Source organism: Dendropsophus ebraccatus, chromosome 7, assembly GCF_027789765.1.
Source record: "Dendropsophus ebraccatus isolate aDenEbr1 chromosome 7, aDenEbr1.pat, whole genome shotgun sequence".
Taxonomy (NCBI): Eukaryota; Metazoa; Chordata; class Amphibia; order Anura; family Hylidae; genus Dendropsophus; species Dendropsophus ebraccatus.
In genome coordinates this window covers 121,968,661-121,991,686 of record NC_091460.1, presented here as the reverse complement: position 1 = coordinate 121,991,686, position 23,026 = coordinate 121,968,661, and the positions used below count along the sequence as shown (strand labels likewise).

The window sequence follows — 23,026 nt, the reverse complement described above, 5'->3', positions numbered from 1 at the left end:
TGTTGCAAGGAATGTGTAAATAAGGCCTAAGATACATAAGAACACTATGGGGGAGATTTATCAAACTGATGTAAAGTAAAATTGTCTTAGTTGCCCATCATTGTCATCATTTTTCAAGATTCTGTGAGGAATGAAAAGTGGAATCTGATTGGTTGCTAGGGGCAACTGAGACAATTCTACTTTACACCAGTTTGATAAATCTCCCCCTATGAGTTCATATCTATTCTAGTGTTTAGGCTGACCTCTGGCACTATTTTAAAACATTATAGTCGTGATGACTTTCCGCTTTGTTTATTATATTTTGTGACGATCTGTCTTAAAGGAGAACTCCAGTGAAAATTTTTATTAAAGTATTGTATTGCCCCCCCAAAAGTTATACAAATCCCCAATATACACTTATTAGGGGAAATGCACATAAATGCTTTTTTCCCTGCACTTACTACTGCATCAAGGCTTCACTTCCTGGATAACATGGTGATGTCACTTCCTGGATAAAAGGGTGATGTCACTTCCTGGATAAAATGGTGATGTCACGACCCAACTCCCAGAGCTGTGCGGGCTGTGGCTGCTGGAGAGGATGATGGCAGGGGGACACAGGGCACTGGAGGGACACTGATAATCCCCCTGCTATCATCCTCTCCAACAGTCACAGCCCGCACAGCTCTGGGAGTCGGGTCGTGACATCACCATTTTATCCAGGAAGTGACATCACCCTTTTATCCAGGAAGTGACATCACCATGTTATCCAGGAAGTGACATCACTATGTTATCCAGGAAGTGAAGCCTTGATGCAGTAGTAAGTGCAGGGAAAAAAGCATTTATGTGCATTTCCCATAATAAATGTATATTGGTGATTTGTATAACTTTTGGGGGGCAATACAATACTTTAATAAAAAATTCCGCTGGACTTCTCCTTTAAAGGGGTACTCTGGCGAAGTAATTGAAATTTTCCAAGTGATTGAAACACGTTACAAAGTTATATAACTTTGTAATATGCTTCAATCACCTATATGCCCCCTTTACCCCTTAATCCCCCACCAGGAAGTGAAGTAAACTCATTCTTATCTAATGACTGTTGACCGCCAGGCTTTTTTTTGTGGCAGCCATTTTGTGACAATAACATCATCAAGATGGAGGCGGGTCTAAGCCCTGTTAAGCCAGCTCTCTTTGTCAAATGACTCAGGTTGCTCAGCTCTGATTGGTTGAGCAAGCTGTAAGCCATCTAACAGTTCTACAGAGTCAGTTAGACATCACAGGAGACGAAGTGCATCATGGGAAACCCCAAACCAGGAAGCGAAGAAAAAATGAAGACACCAACTGGAGCTTCAGGGACCTGCAGAGAGCGGGAAATTCAAACGGAAACAGACTCAGGAAGGATGATAAGTGGGAAAACTATGTTTATGATTGATTGTTTGTTTTTAAATCAGCGCTGGAGTACCCCTTTAAGGAGAACAAGTAGAACCCTAAAATAAACCACGAGTGACAACAAAGCATACATTCCCAGGTTTCTTTGTATTTATAGAAAAAAGAACAAAAAAAATGCGAGTGGGGTTGTTTCGCAAAGCTTTTATTGAGATAACGTGCACTTAAAACACCAATTCAGACTCCATAAAGACAAACACCACCACCTAAAATTCAGATTTAGTACCAACATGGGGGAACAGAGACAAGGATGAATGGCACTACATAAAAATAACAAACAAACAAAAAAAGCCTAAACAACAATATTTCATGGTTTCAGAGATACAGATTCATTTTTCAAGGTGCTGTATACTATAGCAATGTCACTTTTTATATTAAAGACAGCCTCCTATAGAGGATTACAGTGTCGCATTCTACATTCATAGCCCCTGTTCATGTCACTTCCGTGAAAATGACCCATATGGTAAATACAGATTTATAGGTGTCCAAGAAGGCACAATCTATTTTACTTGTGATAGTTATAATAAGGGAATATCTATACACATCACATAAATATGCAGATATGAAAAGGAGGTCTTTATGGTGAATCATCTTGCACACTGCAATATACAAATTAAATGAATTAAAGGGAAACTCCGGCAATTCCCCCCCCCCCCCAATCAACTTGTGTCAGAAAGTATATAGATTTGAAAATGTTCATGTCTTCCCATACTTACCAGCTGCTGTATGTTCTGCAGGAAGTGGTGTATTCTTTCCAGTCTGACACAGTGCTCTCTGCTGCCACCTTTGTCTGTGACAGGAACTGTCCAGAGCAATAGCAAATGCCCACAGAAAACTACTCCAGCTCTGGACAGTTTCTGTCACAAACAGAGGTGGCAGCAGAGAGCACTGTGTCAGAATGGAAATAATACACCACTTCCTGCGAGACATATAGCAGCTGATAAGTACTGGAAGACGTTCAAATAAAAGTAATTTACAAATCTGCATAACTTTCTGTTACCAGTTTAATTAAAGACTGATTTTTTTTTTTCCTCCAGACCATCTCTGTCTGTGACAGAAACTGTCCAGAGCAGAAGTTTTCTGTGGGGATTTGCTACTGCTCTGGACAGTTCCTGTCACAGACAGAGATGGCAGCAGAGAGCACTGTGTCAGTCTGAAAAGAAAACACCACTTCCTGCAGGACATACTGCAGCTCATAAGTACTGCAAGACTTTTAAATAGAAGTAAATTACAAATATATATAACTTTCTAATGGTGCGTTCACACAGGCAGATTTATCTGACAGATTTTTAAAGCCAAAGCCAGGAACAGACCATAAACAGGGAACGGGTCATAAAGGAAAGACTGAGATTTCTCCTCTTTTCAAATCCATTCCTGGTTTTGGCTTCCAAAATGTCAGATAAATCTGCCTGTGTAGGGACAGAGTTGAAGGGAATAACCACCTGACTGGTGGGGTCACGAGAATGGAGGTCAACTGTTCTCAAATAAATGGGGCTGCAGCGCACCTGCATGGCTTTTCTGATCAGTCTTTTATCCCCGGTCCTGTAGATATGGGATAACTTAGGATCTTGGGAATACCCTCTTAATAGGTTTCATACATTTAGAGGGAAAAAAAAGTTAAACCAGTTTTTCAATGTTTGCTAAAATTACAATTTCTTGTAATTCTTGTATGTCAGGACTGACATATTATTTATCAAATGCCAACCATGTCTGTTGTACTTCACCAATACAACATATTAAAGAGACAGAATTTTCAGAAACATAAAAAATATTAAATACTGTGCAGTTATTTTTTTCCTTGTAGTTTCCACATTGGCCATTAGGTGCCAGCACTACAGGCGACTGTCCAGTCTGGTAAATATGAGTATTGTTTTAAGTCTCCCAGTGCAATTGGATATTATCATCTAATTATCACTTGCACAAAAAGGGCTAAAAAGAGAAAGAAGGGCTGATCGTTGATATAGGTTTGGACCTATAATTGTAGCTCTAACGGCTATCTAGATAGCTGGTTAGGGCTGCATGGACATGGGTAACAATGTCCATGCAGCCCTTGTTAAGCGATTATTGGGCCGTGTAATAGGCTCAATAAACTAGCGTTGATCTAGCAGATCGGCGCTCGTTTACAGTTATTATCGGGCCCCCATTGGCCCATGTAATACTAACCTAAGAGAATGAGGATTACAACAGGCCTTTACAGCAATGCTGACAATGTTGCCCCTCCCGCATAAAAAAACAAACAAAACACAATAGTTAAAGGATTATAAAATTACATGTTTGACCTCTTTGACCTCTGTAAACGACATATACAGGGAATCTATAGAGATGTTTATGTATGTAGCGATTCAGGTTTCAAACTGCTGACATTGTTAGATACCCGTTAGGGCAAGGAGACACATGGTACCTTTCATATATCTGTCCGTGCTTCCATTATATTGTCAAAAACTTTTTCTTTTCATGTGTCAAAAAGGTTTTCACTTGGGGAAGCCTTTTTGCAAAGAAACAAAAAAAAGCATTTTTCTACACTATGGAAGCACAGACACATATATGAAAGGTACCATGTCTCCTTGTCCTAACAGCTATCTAAAGGCCGTATGGCACAATTTTCTGGGGGAAGTGAGCGCTGACCTTGAGCTCAGTGCTCACTTCCACCTCGTTCCCTGCACTATTACACACACAGCAAACAGCTGCTCAAACAATCCTTAGACTTGGATAAGTCCAAACAGGCCGGAGGATGCACAATTGGCATGAAACAGGCCATTGCCTGGTGGAACGCCCCTACCTCTCACTTTTCTGTCCCACGCATGTTATGCCAGTGATTTATCAATAAATCTTCAAGCATTGAATTGGTGAGTGCCGCCTCATAAATTTTCTCTACCTATATCTATGTTTGGATGCTTGGACGAAAGGCAGAGCACCGCTGGCTAACAGATTACACTGTAGTATCTGGCGCTTTTATCTGCACTGATGTGCACGATTGGCCGAACATGAATAAGAGCAAGGATTTTGCTACTATCTCTTTTTATAGAATAAAATGAGATATATATATATACATATGTATACATCTTCGGAATACTGGAATTGTTTAAATACATTTTTCATGTTTTTATTTTATTCATGTTTCAAACTGCCGACACTGTTAGATAGTTGTTAGTTCACATGGTACCTTTAATATATGCATCTGTAATTCCAGGATGTAGTAAAATGTTTTTATTCTATAGTAACAAGAGCCAAGCTCTTAAAACTGCTGAGGGTTGTCTCCTCTCCGCCCGCTTAACTGACACCTGATTTGTAAATATTCCAAAATCTTATAATTTTGCAACATATGAAACTAATATTTTCTAGACCGATTTACCAGCAATCCATTTTTCCTTCTTACGGCTATGTTCACACTACGTATCCATACGCACGTAGTTTTGAGGTTGATGCGTTCCTTTGAAAGTATATGATATACGGCCGCACAATGCACACTATGTATGAGATATATATATATACATATGTATACATCTTCGGAATACTGGAATTGTTTAAATACATTTTTCATGTTTTTATTTTATTCATGTTTCAAACTGCCGACACTGTTAGATAGTTGTTAGTTCACATGGTACCTTTAATATATGCATCTGTAATTCCAGGATGTAGTAAAATGTTTTTATTCTATAGTAACAAGAGCCAAGCTCTTAAAACTGCTGAGGGTTGTCTCCTCTCCGCCCGCTTAACTGACACCTGATTTGTAAATATTCCAAAATCTTATAATTTTGCAACATATGAAACTAATATTTTCTAGACCGATTTACCAGCAATCCATTTTTCCTTCTTACGGCTATGTTCACACTACGTATCCATACGCACGTAGTTTTGAGGTTGATGCGTTCCTTTGAAAGTATATGATATACGGCCGCACAATGCACACTATGTATGAGCTTACGGCCGGATCGTATGCGGCGACGTGAAAAATGAACAAGACCATTGTTTGAGGACGGAAATGTTCCAACTCACGGCCGTGGATTTCCATGCGGTCCCGTACGGAATACTTATTTCAGCCAAATTAAACGTGATTTTTAGATCCAAAAGGTTCTGGGCTGGGCGTAGATTTTCAAGTAAATGACCTGTTTCAGATCGCTTCGAAACAAGCTAGGGAAGCATAACTGTACTACGGGCGTATGTTCGCGGTTCGCCCGCATGTTCGCAATCCGGTCACATGTCTATTTTTTCCACGGCCGTACTTTCAGCCGCACATGTACGGCTGCGTACGAACTATGGCCGGACTCATACGCAGTGTGAACATAGCCTATAGCTGCAGAACATGTAACTTTTATAGGGTGGGAGGCAAATAATCATCAACCGGACGACCAAATGACATTTTTGGAAGACACAATATATTTACATAATATCTTATATTCACTAATGTGTTCAATCCCTCTTCTACTATCATATAATAAACCTTTGGCCCGTGGGCTATCAGCTACTATAGTGCAAACCCTTAGGGCCCTATTCCACGGGACAATTATCGTTCAGATTATAGTTAAGTCGTTAGAATCTAAGCGATAATCGTTGATCACTTAATAAGACCTGGACCTATTTTTATCGTTGCTCGTTCGCAAATCGTTCGCATTAAATAAGACGTTGTTCGGTCGTTCGCAGCAGTGACGAATGCAATGGCGACGTCAAGACGACCGCAAGAACGATCATAAGTAACGATTATCGTTCCATGTAAATGGGTGAACGATTTCAGGCCGTTCGCCATAGCGGTTGTTTGAAATCGTTTATCGTTAACGATTATGCGAACGATAATCGTCCCGTGGAATAGGGCCCTTACACACAGTCAACATTTTTAAAGCATTTAATTTTTATAACCTTGTTTCTAGAAACAATGGTCGTGTCTGTGCCGCATACCGTGAAAGGACGACAAACCTTATATACAACTATGCTATAAGTGAATGTATACATTATCAACTAAGAGGTTTGAAAATAAATTACTTCAATTAGCATGATCTTACACAATAATAATAATAATAATAATAAAAGCAACTCTGAGAAGCCAAGACTATCTCAGTAGAACGATGTGCCGGGATGGGTCTAGCGGCACAGGCATACGGCAAGGACTAGGAGCAGTTTTATGCACTTATGTCATATAGTTTAGTTTGTGCTGTCTTTGTTGTAGGAGCACCAAACCGGTACTGTATACAGGGCAAACTGGCACTAGTAAAGTGTTCATTTTGAGGTACAGTAAATATCTCATGAACATGAAGACCTTTTGTAAATATGGCAACAATACCTTTTATTCCAGGATATTTCAGCTTTTGTTGCTACGCTGAATACATGTCATCTTAATACATATATGTGTCTGTGCAGATGCCATGTAATTAAATTATACACACATTTACATATATTCATAACTCATAAAGGAGTGAGGAGAGGACACTTGGGGGTAGTAGTTTACCAGTTTTCTAGCATTATTGCATTCAGCACGACGTGTGGTGTATATACCGTATTTATCAGACAATCTCACCGCTTTTTCTGACCACAATATTTTTGTTTAAAGAGAATCTGTCACTAGGTTTATATAAGGGCAGCATAAACTAGTGATAGAAATGCATTATTTACATTATTCCGTTTAGCCGTTCTCCTAATATGCAGGTGAATAGGATTCTTCCCACACCACTTCCTATGTCCGACAGTTGCTTATTGACAGTTGAATGTCTATAGACAGCATGGATAGATAACTGCCAATCAGCAGCTGGTGGGCAAAGTTTACTGGTGCTCATGAATATCCAGGACTACTGAGCTCATGCACAATAATGGAGAGCACTACTTATTGTCCATGTTATTCAGGAAGACATCTCCAAATCATCTGCACAGAACAATGTAAGTGATACAATATTCTGTTCAGCTTCTCTATCACCAGTTTATATTAAGGTGCCCGACATTTTGTTCCTTACAACAATATAGTACAACTGGTACTGTATGTGACTATAAAACCCAGGAGATATAATCATGGAATCTATTTTATCTGTTTAAGATTTAAATTGGCTCCCATGCTTTTTTGTCTTATAGAAGGTGAGATGCTTAACATTATATAGTTTTGTATGAATTTATTTTGTGCTTTCATGCAAAACACTTTTTATGTGCCTGACAATACTGAATAGAATAGTGGCGCGTTAGCCTGAAATGTGTCAGTTTCTCACATGACATAATAAAGAAAATATTGTTCAGGAGCAGAAGGACTTCTGGAGTCTTTCTTTTAACTATTACTTAATTTGAACTGTGCCACAATCTGGTAGAAGAATTCTGGCCCATTTCTGGTGCGAGGCGTAACATCTTAAGCCACACCCCTTTTGGACAGTTTCATGGCACTAGTTATGCTAGAATCCTGGCGCGTTTGCTGAAATAAATCTTTTTCAGTGAATCTTAAGATTGAAAACTATATATCCTTAAATTCAGCATCTTACAGATCGATTTTAAAGTGTTTAAAGGGGAACTATTGGCAGGTTAGACGAATCTAACCTGCTGATATGTCCCTATTGCACAGGAGATAAAGAGGAGGAAGGTATGTCTCTTAGTTGGTCAGTTGGTCATGTTAGGAGCAGTGCCCACCCCCATAGCGGCGATCTGCCCCCGCCAGCCCATCCCTTTAGAATGATAATGAATGGAACAGGTCGGCTGGATTGGCACTATAAGGGTGCGTATTTATCGCTGCGTTTTTTACATCGTGTTTTGATTTTCACATGTAAAAATCGCACCAAAAACGCAGCGTTAAAAACGCAGCGATACGGTACGTGTGAAGCTACCCTAAGGACGGGCAGTGGTCCTAACAGTCTCACCGGACCGTGGATGAAAAATGACTAACTGCCCCGTAACAGCACCAAGGAGGAAGCTAAGAGACCTCCTCTTCTGCGTCTCCTGGGCAGTAGGGACATATCAGCAGGTTAGATTCGTCTAACCTGCTGATAGTTCCCCTTTAAACAATACATGTTTAGGCTATGTTCACACTGCGTATGAATCCGTCCATAGTGCGAACCACGAATATACGCACATAGTTTTGGAGGTTGATGCGTTCGCTTGAAAGTATACGATGTATGCCCGCACAGTGCACACTACGTATGAGCTTACGGCCGGATCGTATACGGCGCCGTGAAAAATGAACAAGATCATTGTTTGAGGACGGAAATGTTCCAGCTCACGGCTGTGGATTTCCATGCGGTCCCGTACGAAGTACTTATTTCAGCCAAATTGAACTTGATTTTTCGAACCAAAAGGTTCTGTGTGGTTTACGGGGCTGGGCGAAGATTTCCAAGTAAATGACCTGTTTCAGATCGCTACGAAACAAGCTAGGGAAGCATAACTGTACTGCGGGCGTATGTTCGCGGTTCGTACGCATCCGGCCGCATGTCTATTTTTCCCACGCCCGTAGTTTCAGCCGCACATGTACGGCGGCGTACGATCTACGGACGGATTCATACGCAGTGTGAACATAGCCTAAATGTATATAATATTCTTTTTTGGTATAAGAAGTGTTTAAAACAACCCAATATTTACAGGTAATGAAATCCTCTGTAATTTTTTTTTCCCTTTTACCAAATGTGTACAATTGTTATAAGAAATTACATTTAAAAACTAACATGTATAAAATGACCTGAAGTGACATTTGGCAATGGCAAATTTTTGCAAGGATTAATGTACAAATAAATGAATGTATGGCTATATTTTAAAACATTACTGTCACTTTAACTTTATTTTTTGACATGCTACCCTCAATGATCCATCCTGACACATTGACAGTAGGCAGGCTCCATTATAAGTCTATGGATCTGATGTCCTGCAATGAGATGAATTGAGCACCAAGCCACAGAGTGAAGTGCTCTGCTGCTCGCTTCTCCTGGCTGTATCTAGAGATATAGCACTGAGACCCTGACAAATCAAAACTTTTGTGACATGTCAAAATTCTTTTAAATGGCAGTAATGCTTTAGGGTGCGTTCACACGTACAGGATCTGCAGATTTGATGGCACAGATTAGAAGTTGCAGATTCCATGCAAAGTAACTTTGGGCCATCAAATCTGCTGCGGATCTGCTGCAGATTTAAATCTGCGCCATCAAATCTGCTGCAGATCCTGTACGTGTGAACGCACCCTTATAGATTGTACTAGACAATCTTGTATACACCCCAACTGTGTCTACAATGTAGGCTTGCTTTATACATTGAATTACACACATGAAAAAGAGCAGTCTATTAAAATCTCAAGAAATATGGTGGCTATAGAATTTGTCATAGTAGCTTGGAGATAAGGCACATTCAGGTGTGGAAAGCTTCTTTAAAAGTTAACAGCATGGGCGTGCTTCTTGCATAGAGGTTTATCCTTCTTTGAAAAGAATGTCTGACCCTCCAAACTCTCACAACATACCTAGGAGAGAGAAACACAAGACAACAACTGAATACACACATACAATTAGCCCTTTCATATACTCTAAGCTTGTATTACTGTACTATACTTAAAGAAGACTGTTGTATAAGGATATGTGTGTGTGAATCTTTAGACAAGGTGTTTCCCCAAAAATAAGAAGTGTCTTATATTAATTTTTGCTTCCAAAGATGCGGTAGGTCTTATTTTCAGGGGATGTCTTATTTTTCCATGAAGAATAATTCAAATTTATTGTTGAAAAAAAAAAGAAAAATTGAACATTTACTATATACTGTCCAGTCTGGAGACTGTAATGATCTCCCACAGCAGTTCCTGGACCACTTGTACAGCAGGGACGGTATTGTAGCTTCAGGCCACCAGGAGAGCTCATTACAGTATACTTGTACAGCACAGCATGGACAGAGTATGGTATGGTGACAGGATGACGGCAGGCTCTGTGCAGCTCTACATCTGGCGGTAGGGGACAACAGGGATGGCGGCAGGGGACAGGTCTTTTGATGACTTGTCTGCCCATTTACAAGTGAAAGCTGCGGAAGGAGACATTGAGGTTGGTGGCAGGTGACGGTCTTTATGTCCTGCATGCAGCTGCTCTTCAACAGACAGTGAAGGTAGGGGACAACAGCGGCGGGCTAAGAAATGAATGACAGCTGCATGCCCTGGTGTTCTGTTCGGCGGGCAAGCTTGGAAACAGAAACTTTACTAGGTCTTACTTTCGGGGGACACCTTATATTTAGCAACTCAGCAAAACCTCTACTAGGTCTTATTTTCAGGGGAAGTCTTATTTTCAAGCAAAGAAGGCATATTTTGTATGGAATGTAGTATTGCATAAATTATGGTGATATAATCTGCCCCATGTAAATATATAATCTGATAATCTGAAATTTACATAATACAGTAAACAATTTGTTGGACAGAACAGTTACAACAGCAGGCTATTTTAATTCATGGTATGATCTTGTGTATGAAAAGAAATCAATCGTATTCCAGTGCTGGAGTAAAACTACTCCTGTCAGATCAGTGGGATATGCATGTATTATTCAAGACATATAACACATATAGAGGGAGATTTATCAAACATGGTGTAAAGTGAAACTAGCTCAGTGGAGTCTATGGGGGACTAGAGGAACCATACTGGTGAGGTAAGGATGCTGAAGGGGGTACTGGTATAATGATGAAGGGACAGGAGGAGGATGAAGGGGGAAGTAGTATGATGATGGAGGGGCAGGAGGATGAGAGTGGTAGTACTATGATGATGGAAGGGCAGGAGGATGAAGCGGGTGGTAGTATGATGATGGAGGGGGAAGGAGGATTAGAGGGGTAGTACTATGATAGAAGGGCAGGAGGATGAAGGTGGGAGTAGCATGATGGAGGGGCAGGAGGATGATAAAGGGGTAGTAATATGATGATGGAGGGTCAGGAGGATGAAGGGGGTAGTATGATGATGGAGGAGCAGTAGGATGAAGGGGGTAGTAGTATGATGATATGGGGTGCAGCTGCATCATATGGGTACAAACTACCAGTATGTACAGTCAGTCAGTAGAATGCTATCTCAGCCTGAGTGGGGTGTGTAATATACTGGGGACCTGAAACTGGGGTGTGTAATATACTGGGGGCCTAATACTGGGGCGTGTAATGCTCCTTTTGTGTTGTTCTGACTGTAAATTCTAACTGGAAAATTTTGAACCCACACCCAAGATAGGCCACACCCCACCAAGACCACACCAACAATAAGCTACACCCCTTTTTAACACTAAAGTGTCCCTGGAAAAAATGTTCAAATGTTGGCAACTATGCATGTTGTGGTTAGTATTGATCCCTATATACTGGTTCTGCATTGTCTGCCAATCTCTTGTGGACAGTATTTGGGCTAAAAACAATTTTTATTCATTCTGTGCAGCGTCAATGAGCCTAGATCATCCATGCTCTAGGCCTGCAGCGCCTCTCTCCTCGCCTTTCTTCTTTTTTGGCCTATCCCATCCCGCCCAGTGGGATAACAAATAAGAAGAAAGGCGTGGAGAGAGGCGCTGCAGTCCTAGGGCACGGTTGATCTAGGCACCACCTCACTGATACAGTGCTGCCCGAATAAAAATGGCGGTTTGGGAGGGCTGTCCGGCGGTACAGATTCCCTTTGTACAATGGAATGGATGCTTAGCTATTTTATTGTGTTACCTAGCATTACGCCTATTTTCTATAACTAATGAATCATCTCAAGATACAGCTTGAGGTGCGAGACTGACTTAGTAGCTGTTAAAATACATAGAGTAAATGCTAAAATCATGGCCTTATACTTACAGAGCAGACAAAGCAAGTGTTATGCCAGGTATGGCCCAGGGCTTCGAGGAATCGGTCACCAGCTTCAATAGGGAAATCACATCCATGACATATCGTACCAAACAAAGAATAGTAATCTACATAATTATAAAAAAATATTCAGTAATACAATTCAGACTTGATAACAGTATAAAACGATAAAAATGTTTCCTTAAGTCAGCACATATTCAGTATTCCAAATGCATGCATACTGGTCCATCACCAGTCGCTAGAATGATCAGGAAGAACGCCTGCCGATCTTGTTCTCTCCCAGCTCTGTGCCGCACCACTATGACGGACTCACAGCACGAGTCTAGGAGACCATACTGGTTGCACACCACACAGAGACTGGGAAGAGAAGCGCTCAGCCATGCGTTTCTTTTCCTTTTTATTCTAGTGATCTACCAACTACAAATCAAAAATATAAAAGTTAACATAATCCATTTCACTGAATAAAGAAATGAAAAAAAAAAATCACAAGCAAAGAATTTACTTATAAAAGCATAAAATTGCGTCTGCCCATGGCAACCTGACTACTGTACGAACTTGTAAAGAAAATTTCTAGACTGTTATGAGGAGAGCTGTGATAGGATGCAGACATCTACATTAACATCATATCCATGGCATCTGAGGCCATCAGTCTGCAGAAAACAAGCGCTGCTCTACCTCAATGCCGCAATAAAAAAGACTGCAGTGAAGCAGCAGAATAATTTAATACTGGGGGCCACAATCTTCAGTGGAAAATATATTTTTCCATTGTGTTATTTCTTTTTTAACCTTGCTCCAGAAATTCTCTAGTAACTGGATGACAACTGGAGAGTCAGATGTTAAACCAGTATCAATTACACAAGTCCAAGTGGATATATGAATATTATCTGATGGAACTGTGGAAAGAGAGGAGAGTACGAATAACATGCGGGTACAACTTCTTGTGGCTATTTTTACCTCTATAGCATTTCCATATTATTATAAAAAAAATATTATTATTATTATTATTATTAAAAAATATTATTATAAAAAATTATCAAAAATATTATTAAAAATATTATTAAAAAATAATAATAATAATAATAATAATAATAATAATAATAATAATAATGTTGTTTAAAGCTCCCATGAATCCAGAGCACTATACAAATGATGAGAGGTTAACATACAGAACATTTTAAAAGTTCAATCTCGGCACTCACCATAAATGCTTCCTAATTTTTATTGTAAAAAAAAAATCCATCATGGAATACAACAGTTGTATTTCGTAATGGATTTTTTTCTACAATAAAAATTATGATGCATTTATGGTAAGTGCCGAGATTGAACTTTTACAATATTGTTGGGATTTTTTTCTTACTACAAGCACCACCCATAGACACAGAAGTGCTGTCTAGAAGACTTTCTTTCAAACATACAGAACGTAACAGAATAAAGAAAACAACATATATGAAGTAAATGACAGACTGGCACAGGGGTACAGAGAGAGGACCCTTCCCACCAGAGCTTACAATCTACAGATTTAACTGGTTATTTACAATGATTGAATATTTGAAGGGGTTGGGATGTTTCGCCAGGTTCACACTGTGATAGCTCAAGATGAGCAAATTTACAATAATAACAAAGCAAAATCGGTTCATTATTTCTGTAGTTGGGTTATCAAAATGCTGCCTTTTAACTCAGTGCCGTTTCTCCTAGGGTTACTGGAAAAGCTGGATCCAGTCCTGGGAAACTGGGAGAAGTTTCCCCAGGACTGGATCCAGCTTTTCCAGGCACCCTAGGAGTTGAAAAGGCAGCCGGCTGATAACCAAACTACCGGGCTACTGAAGCGATTCACTTTGTTACTTTTGTACATTCACTTTTCATAGTGGTCAGAACAAAGCTGCAAAGCCACGCATAGTCACTAAGAAAAGGGCGACTCGATGTAAACAAGGAAGAAGCAGCGATGTTCACCACAGCCTCTTCGAAGAGGTGATCGGCATACATGCTGCGAGTCAGATGCCCACATTGTGATACCGATGGCCAATCCTGAGGAAGGGCTATCAATTTTAAGAGCCTGAATTACCCCTTTCAGCACTTTAAAAACTGATTTAGGTACACTAGAACAGCTATGGTCACATCATATTTTTGTCAGCACCCTCTCAAAACAAGTTGCTAGCATATACTGCAGCATGTTCCTGACAGGCCCATACTTTTTTTTTTTAATTAGATGATTTTTATTGATAATTTTTCACGCTCAGTTGCCCCTAGCAACCAATCAGATTCCATATTTCATTTTCCAAAGAGTCTGTGAGGAATCAAAGGTGGAATCTGATTGGTTGCGAGGGGCAACTGAGCCAGTTTCACTTTACACCATGCTTGATAAATCTCCCCCCATGTCCTTTAATGGCATTTCAAAACAAGTATTGTGTATATACAAGGCACTGGTAGGACAGAAAATTCCAATAAAGAAAACTTACCCTGACAAGCAGGAGGTCTGACCCACGTTTATCATCCATACAAGCACACATTCATACAAACAATGAGACATACACCACAACGAGATATCTAATGATGTAGATGGTACCTAAGATCTCCTTCTTGCAACTGCCCTATATTGATCGGCTAATAGCAGAAATGCCTCCATGGGATCGCGTTTTAAAAAAGTGAGACGATAGACACGGAGTATCCACCCACAGACCCCAAATGGCTTCATACTTTTTCATTGCTTAGGCCTATAGACTTTAATGGGCCACGGAAGCAATTAGTAACTGCGTTTGGTCTATTTTAGGCTGAGCTCACACTACCTTTTTGCAAAAAACGGATGGAAAAAACAGATTAATGTGTGTGCATCCGTTTTGATCCGTTTTTCCATTGAACTACATTATAAAAGAAACGGATCAAAACGGATCAGTTTTTTTAACGGACAGAAAAATAAGGTCGACTACTTTTTTGTGTACGTTAAAAAAAAAGGGATCCGTTTTGATCCGTTCTTTTTATAATTGAATTTGATGGAAAAACAGATCAAAACGGATGCACACACATGCATTTTTTCATCTGTTTTTAGTAAAAAATGGATGAAAAAAACGGATTCCAAAAACATAGTGTGAACCCAGCCGTTTAGACTTAACTCTGGGGTTGTTAGCAGCATAACATACCACACTGCTGAGCCCCACAGGATTAACATATATGTTCGCAAAATGGACTAAATGCAGTCACTAAATGCTTCCGCTGGTTCATTAAAGTCTATGGGCCTGTCAAGAACATGCTGCAGTGTATCATTTACACCTGCATCTGCATTTGCACATTTGAACCCTGTGCCCTGAAGATCCAGCTAAGGGTTTCCCCTTTGTGATAAATACATACCCATCTCACAGTAAGGATCTCCATCCTCCAAATGGAAGACACTGTTACGGATAGGAGTTTGACAGGCCACGCATACAAAACAGGAGACATGCCAGGTCTGCTTCAAAGCATTGATGACTTCCTGTCATAGTCAAAAGAAAGAAGAAGTGTTGATCAATAAATGATTTGGATATAAATGGCGGACAGGGGGTTATTTTGTTCTGCGCTTGATATATTACAGAAAAATGCTCGGCTTTCATTCCTGAGTCTTAAGAACTGGATACATGAGAATCTAATGAATAATTGAGGCGGCCACAAGCGAGCTGATGCTTCATTTTCAAAAAGTGTTTATTTCGGGTAATTGTGCAGATAAGATTTTCTGGATCAATACATTTATGATTTTCAAGGTGTCAGGATGGACAGATGTCACTAACCTTCAATGAGAAAAATTGTTAAAAAAAAAGATTATAACAACAATTGAAACCTTAGTTTGTATTGTATTGCCCCCCCCCCCCCCCAAGTTATACAAATCATCAATATACACTTATTACAGGAAATGCATATAAAGTGCTTTTTTCCCTGCGCTTACTACTGCATCAAGGCTTCACTTCCTGGATAACATGGTGATGTCACTTCCTGGATAACATGGTGATGTCACTTCCTGGATAACATGGTGATGTCACTTCCTGGATAAAATGCTGATGTCACTTCCTGGATAACATGGTAAAGTCACTTCCTGGATAACATGGTGATGTCACTTCCTGGATAACATGGTGATGTCACGACCTGACTCCCAGAGCTCTGCAGGCTGTGGCTGCTGGAGAGGATGATGGCAGGGGGACACAGGGCACTGGAGGGACACTGAGCATCCCTCTGCCATTATCCTCTCCAGCAGCCACAGCCGCACAGCTCTGGGAGTCAGGTCGTGACATCACCATGTTATCCAGGAAGTGACATCACCATGTTATCCAGGAAGTGACAGTAGTAAGTGACGGGGAAAAAAGCACTTTATAAGCATTTCCCGTAATAAGTGTATATTGGGGATTTGTATAACTTTTAGGGGGCAATACAATACTTTAATAAAAATTTTCACTGGACTTCTCCTTTAAGAATGCCAGATGGGTTAAAGGATGTAAAATGATATACTATATCCTATGATGGTTGTGCACATCTGCAGAATCTAATATGGCTGCATAAGGAAATCATGGATACACTAACATACAGTGTGTGTGAATTAAAGACAGCAAATGTGTGTTACAGGATATGAAACAAAACTGCTACAACTATCCTGTGTTAAAGGGGTATTCCAAACTCGACTAACATCACTCAACTTGCAACTCTTAAAGTTACATTTTTTTGAAAATACTTTTATTTAGCACACTTGCTGTGTCTACAGTATATATATTTTATAACTGAATATATACTAGCCAGACCACTGGTTTTAGAGCGGAGCAGTGGTCATTTTAACCTAGACAACAAGTAGATGAAAAGAGTGGACATATCAGGAGAAAGAGCAAGTTTGCTAAATGTATTCGTAAAATTTTTTCAAAAGGGTACGCCAGAGGGAAAAAAGGGTTTTAAATATAAATGGTGTCAGAAAGTTATATAGATTTGTAAATTTACTTCTATTTAAAAATGTCAAGTCTTCCGGTACTTAATAGCTGCTGTATGTCCTGCAGGAAGTGGTGTATTATCTCCAGTCTGACATGGTGCTCTTTGTTGCCACCGCTGTCTATGTCAGGAAATGTCCAGAGAAGTACCAAATCCCCATAGGAAACCAATTCAGTTCCTGAAATACAGCCTATGACTCTATCCATGTTTTCCAGGACTCCCTAGGCCTGCATCCAACTTCTCCAGCCACTACAAACAGATGCAGAACAGTCGTGTTTGGATGAACCCAATCGTGCTTGAAGTTCACTCAACTAACCCAAACGTGCTTGAAGTTCACTCAACTCCAATAAAAAATATTTTGACTGGTACTTTTTTTTTTTTTACAAGAAAAATGTAACTATGCACTTAGGGTAGATTCACACTAGTAAGTAAAAATAACAGGTAAAAATAACAGCCGCCTTTTATAACAACGGCATTGGATAAATAACGTATTTGCGCTATGACGGCTGTTGCTATGATAGACGGCCGTCATTTTTTCATAGTGTGAACCTAGCCTTAGGCTCCGTGCACACGGAGCAAAACTGGCGGAATTCCGCAGCGCAGAAGAATGGCGTCAGCCTCCCTGTCATAATGAGGCGCGTGAGCCTCCCATAGATTGTCATTATGACAGGGAGGCTGGCGGCAATTGCGGAATTCCGCCACTTTTGCTCCATGTGCACGGAGCCTTAAGGCTTAAAGGGGTTGTCCACAAAAAAAAAAATCTTTTAAATTAACTGGTGCCAGAAAGTTATATAGATTTGTAATTTACTTTAATGAAAAAATCTCAAGTCTTCGAGTACTTATCAGCTGCTGTATGTCCTGCAGGAAGTGGTGTATTCTTTCCAATCTGACACAGTGCTCTCTGCTGACATCTCTGTCCATGTCAGGAACTGTCCAGAGCAGTAGGAAATCCTTATAGAAAACTTCTCTTTCTCTTCAAACTGCAAAGAATACACCCCTTCCTGCAGGACATCAAGCAGCGGATAGACTGGAGATTTTTTAATTAAAGGAAATAACAAATTTCTGTTACTTTCTGGCACCAGTTGATTTGAAATAGAAAATCTTTTGGAGAACAACCCCTTTAAATCAGACACTCGGTGACACAACCAACGTAATGGGGTAATATTCCAATTTATAGACTCTGATTCCTAGGCATAGCACTCTTACGCCCCATGTCTTTCAGTAAAGCCATCGAGGTGCCTACAACGTAAACCGTTTAGACTGCTTGTAAACAAGCGCGTTGCAAATGTGCTGTATACGCTTAGCAAATTGCTGCCTCCATGCTGTAATCTGGAAGTGCACCTTTAAAAAGTACATCTCAATGGATTGCTGGTCAAATAGTTAGGAAATGTGTTGAGACTGGTAGAAAGAAAGATGAAGTGTTACAAGTTTCCTGCACTCTTACAGATGAATATTCCAGCTGGTCTGGATATGCCGTCGAATAAACATTAGTAGCAGACAGTTGATTAACGTCACATCTGAAACAGCCAAAGTCTTTGCAGATTTCATCTGACCTATCTATAAAAAAAAAAAAAAACACACAATGTATGCTAAAGGGCTGTGCGTTTATTTATTGTTTAATTTATGGTTCCTCCCTGATCATTTCCAGCTCCGCCGGCAAAACGTCTTCCATCTACTGCCTAGAAAGAAGCACTTGGGAACATTACTAATAGACAATGCATAAAATATACCTTATGCTGCCGTCCCGGCGTACGAGGATAGGCTGCCCGGGTCAGCCGCACAACACTGCGGCCTAATTAAGTCTCTATTATTTAGGCACTTGATCTGCAGATAAGGCGTTCTGGCTTACACAGTCCTCCGCCTCTAAATCATCAGACAAACACCAGATCCAGGCAGCTCAAATATCTCCCTCTAGAAAATAAGATATCCCAGCGTGTCTACGAAGTCTGGTGCATATGTGATTGAAGAGAATCACTACTACTACCACATGCCAGAATAGAGATGGCTGGAGATAGAAAGAGAAATTTAAGACAAAAGCCATCCATTTGTCAGGAAGAAAGCCTAAACGTTCTAATGTAGTACGTACTGTCCCATACCAGTATGTAACGCAAAGCCAATGAAAGAAAGAAAGACAATGGGGGAGATTTATCAAACTGGTGTAAGGTAGAACAGGCCCAGTTGCCCCTAGCAACCAATTAGATTCCACCTTTCATTTTCTAAGGAATCTTTGAAGAATAAAAGGTGGAATCTGATTGGTTGCTAAGGGTAACTGAGACAGTTCTACTTTACACCGGTTTGATAAATCTCCCCTAATGTCTGAGATATATATATATATATATATATATATATATATATATTTATTTTTTTATTTTTTTTATTTTAGCAACTGAATAGTTACCAAAGCAGTGTACAAACTGCATTCAGCTTGTCAATCAAGTCTGACTCTTTAAGAAAGTTGGGGCCAGTGTGGCTTCATATGTGAAATGCCGATCGAATATGGCTAGGGTTCCATCTCCTAGCGTTTGATCTTCTCCCACATAGTGATCTGATTTTTTTTTACTATTTGTACTGTTGCCTCTCTCAGCCTATTCCTACCTTTGGGCACTTGCACAAGAGAAAAAGAGGCTGAATTTACGAGCGGATTCCGCCCGTAATTCTGCTCGTCTTACTTTATCAGAATCTGCCCAAAGAATTGACACCTGGGCCTAAGAATTACCATCTGGGCCTAAAGGAACGATCGGACATTGATTGTTTCATCAGCTGATGGTTGTCTTTATTACACAGAGTGATAATTGGCCGATTATCACTATATGTAATACGGCCCTTATACTGTATTGTAGGTATGTCATGCATTGTATGTATGTACAGTATCTATTTATCTGACGCTTGCGCCTAAGATTCCTTGCAGATAACAGCTGATCTCTGGGTGCCTGCAGCAGAACAACCTAAATCAGCCTATTTTCAGCCATCGCTGAGTCTTCTGAAGTGTCAGGCCTCTCAGCCAATGACTGACCAAGACGGGGCAGCGCCAGTGATTGGCTGAGCGGCCTGTCACTTCAGAGGCGGCTTCAGCAGCTTCAGTGGTGATGAGCGGGAAGCATAGGGAAAAGACAACGATCAGGCGATGATCGGCTTCTCGGCTGGTCGTTGCTTTTATTACATGGAACTATATCTGCCTTAATCAAACTGGTTAGGCAGATAATGGCTCTATGTAATAGGGACCTTAGACGGCAAGTAAAAAGTCAGTTCTTGAAGGTGATGGTTTGTGTGGTGGCAGTGTGTTCTTGGCATGATGTGGTAAGTAAACGTGATCCATAAGACAACCAATGAACCTCAGAAAGGGTCATGGACAGCGGAGTCTCAGTAACATACTGTTCACAGAGTTGACAGTACTACAGCTGGTATACTAGTTCCCAATGTTTCAAGAAAAACTGTATTCTGCCATATGGGGCCCCTGTAATAGGACCAACGTTCAATGAAGGATGTACAGGTTTTTTGTGTTTGATTCACTAGCACCTAAACGCAAATGCCCTCCATACATTACCTCTTGCTTCAGATTCCATAAGTTTATTCAACATGACCCCACAAACTAATTCAGAACAACTACATCACATCACAGTAAAAAGCCTAAAAGAACAAAAATTAGCTGAGTATTTCTGATAAAAAGGAACTAATACTTACACCAAGAATCTTTCTCTGACATCGGGCACAGTCTGGGGCAAAGAACTTCTCATAGCACATTTCACAATACAGTGATCCTTTCTCTTCAACAAATCCCATCTCAGCCATGCTCTTCTTGCAGTGAGCACAATTGAATTCTTCTGGATGCCACGATTTCCCCAAAGCCAATAAAAATGGACCTCTGGTATAAAATAGAAGAAATGAAAATAAAAATCTTTTTAGTGCCTTAGTAACTCGTAATTATCAGTGTTAAGCGGACCTGTCATATTGTTGGGGTTCGGGCAACGTTCTCTAAACTTAAGCGCTTAGAGTTTCATTCCCCGCAGCTGGAGAAGTTGGATGCCATCCTAGGGCCACCAAGAAAACATGGGCACAGCCAACGGCTGTATCCATGTTTTCCAGGACTCCCTAGGGTGGCATTAAACATCTTCAGCTGTGGAGAATTAAACGCCAAGCATCTGAGGTCGAGAACGTTACCGAACAATACGACAGGTCCGCTAAATACTACTAGTGATGCCTATAAGCTCCCTCAGTGACTAAAACTCTTAGTCATTCACAGTAAACAGGAGAGTTTATGAGTTTTAAACTAAAACACATTTAAGGAGAAGTCCGTCGAATGTAAAAAAATAAAATTTAGCCGGCAGAGGCAGCGGGAGAACATAATAAACAATCACTACTAGCCAGGGCCGGATTAAAGGGAGGGCACCTGGGGCACGTGCCTCGGGGCCTCCACCACTTAGGGGCCCCCACCAGCCTGAACCCTAGCAGAATGGTGCTGCTTACCCAGGATATCAGACCATGTAATAGGGCCCTGGCACAGTGGGTAAGAGCGCACAGAAAGTGTTCTCACATTACGTTATTAACACAAACACAATGTGGGAATACACTCTGATACTTATCCCCCCCGCTTCTGTCTCTAGGGCCTGGCATTTTCCACTGCAGCCTCTAGTGACCACTTGCATAACAGAGGAGGATGCTGAGCCATACAGCCAGGAGCGAGGAGGGGGCTGTGCTAAGTCGCCTACAGTAAGCAGCCATCTGTATAGATCATGGTATCGTTTTTTTTGTTTTTTTTTGGGGGGGGGGGGGTTGTCGCCCGGGGCCTCCACCAACCTTAATCCGGCCCTGCTACTAGCCCATCACCATGCTTTGCAGCGCTGGATTCTGCTCCAGGACTCTTGCCAGGCTCCTGGATCTCCTGCTGCTGGACCGTCGCAAGCCGGTTGATGAACTGCCCGCTCAGCCAATCAGTGACTGGGGCAGCACACCGCTCCAGTTACTGACGGGCTGAGTGTGTAATTCATCAGCCGGGTCGGATATTTTCCCCGACATCGGAACTCAGGGTAAAATGCCTTCCAGCAGGGGTCCCCTAGCCTATGACCCGGCGCTTCGGGGGCACTGAGAAAGGTAAATAGTGGTTGTTTATTATGTTCCTCCCTGCCTATGCCAGCTAATTCATTTTTCTAAATTAAAGGACTTCTCCTCTAATTGCCTAACCTCAGGTCTTTATATTAAACTTTATTTATAATTTGTGGATATAACATCTATAAAACACAATCTTCAATGATACTATGCATACAGTTGCTTATAAACAACAACACTTATCAAAACATATCCTTTACCACCACCCTCCCTTCCCCCTGCCGAGGATTAAAAAAAAAACCTCTAATATGCCCAAATTTTACAACAGGTCTTCTGTGTGATCAACAAATGTCCAACACTTAGGGGGACATTTATTAAGTCCGGCGTTTTCTGCGCCGGGCTTAAAAATGTCCCTGCAGCGCCAACACTTCGCTGATTTACGTAGAGGCGCACTGCCACTACATAAATCCTGTGCGCACCAGTGCGTGCGCCGAGGAAACCTACGCCAGCTCAGAGCTGGCGTAGGTTTCCTTAACATATTTCGGTGTGAAAAATGATGAATTAAGCAGACCCAGAGTCCAGGCAGGGTCCTGGAAGCCAAAGCCCTAAAAATGACATTACAAAATTCATTGATTAATAAATGATAGAGATGACAACGGTAGTATTTTTAATCAGCAAAAACAGTATTTTTCATAATGGAAACCACATCGGTCTGAGCAGGTAATAAAAACAGTGACCTAACTTGATATCCCCCATCCTCTGTACAAGCACCTTTATACACCAACGTCCCTCAGCTATGTACTGGAGAAACAATGGCGGTTCTTATGTACAACAAAGTGCTCTCTTCTCTCAGTGTCAGCACAGCCTAATTTACCTGAATCATTAACAAAGGAGTGACACTAAAGAAGA

General features: G+C 40.8%; 1 protein-coding gene across 3 annotated transcripts in view; it reads right to left on the bottom strand.

Annotated features, from left to right (window-relative positions):
• Window positions 1–2,216: 2,216 nt before the first annotated feature.
• The window catches only part of PDLIM5 (PDZ and LIM domain 5), a 144,677-nt gene continuing 123,867 nt past the window's right edge, over window positions 2,217–23,026 (bottom strand). For all 3 annotated transcript variants that reach the window (XM_069978335.1, XM_069978337.1, XM_069978336.1), the window contains 4 exons: window positions 20,756–20,936; window positions 15,485–15,605; window positions 12,134–12,249; window positions 2,217–9,823 (listed from right to left, as the gene is read on the bottom strand). In XM_069978335.1, the coding sequence (XP_069834436.1) occupies window positions 9,734–9,823; window positions 12,134–12,249; window positions 15,485–15,605; window positions 20,756–20,936 (508 nt within the window). In that variant the 3' untranslated portion in view covers window positions 2,217–9,733. The remainder of the gene's footprint in view (window positions 9,824–12,133; window positions 12,250–15,484; window positions 15,606–20,755; window positions 20,937–23,026) is intronic.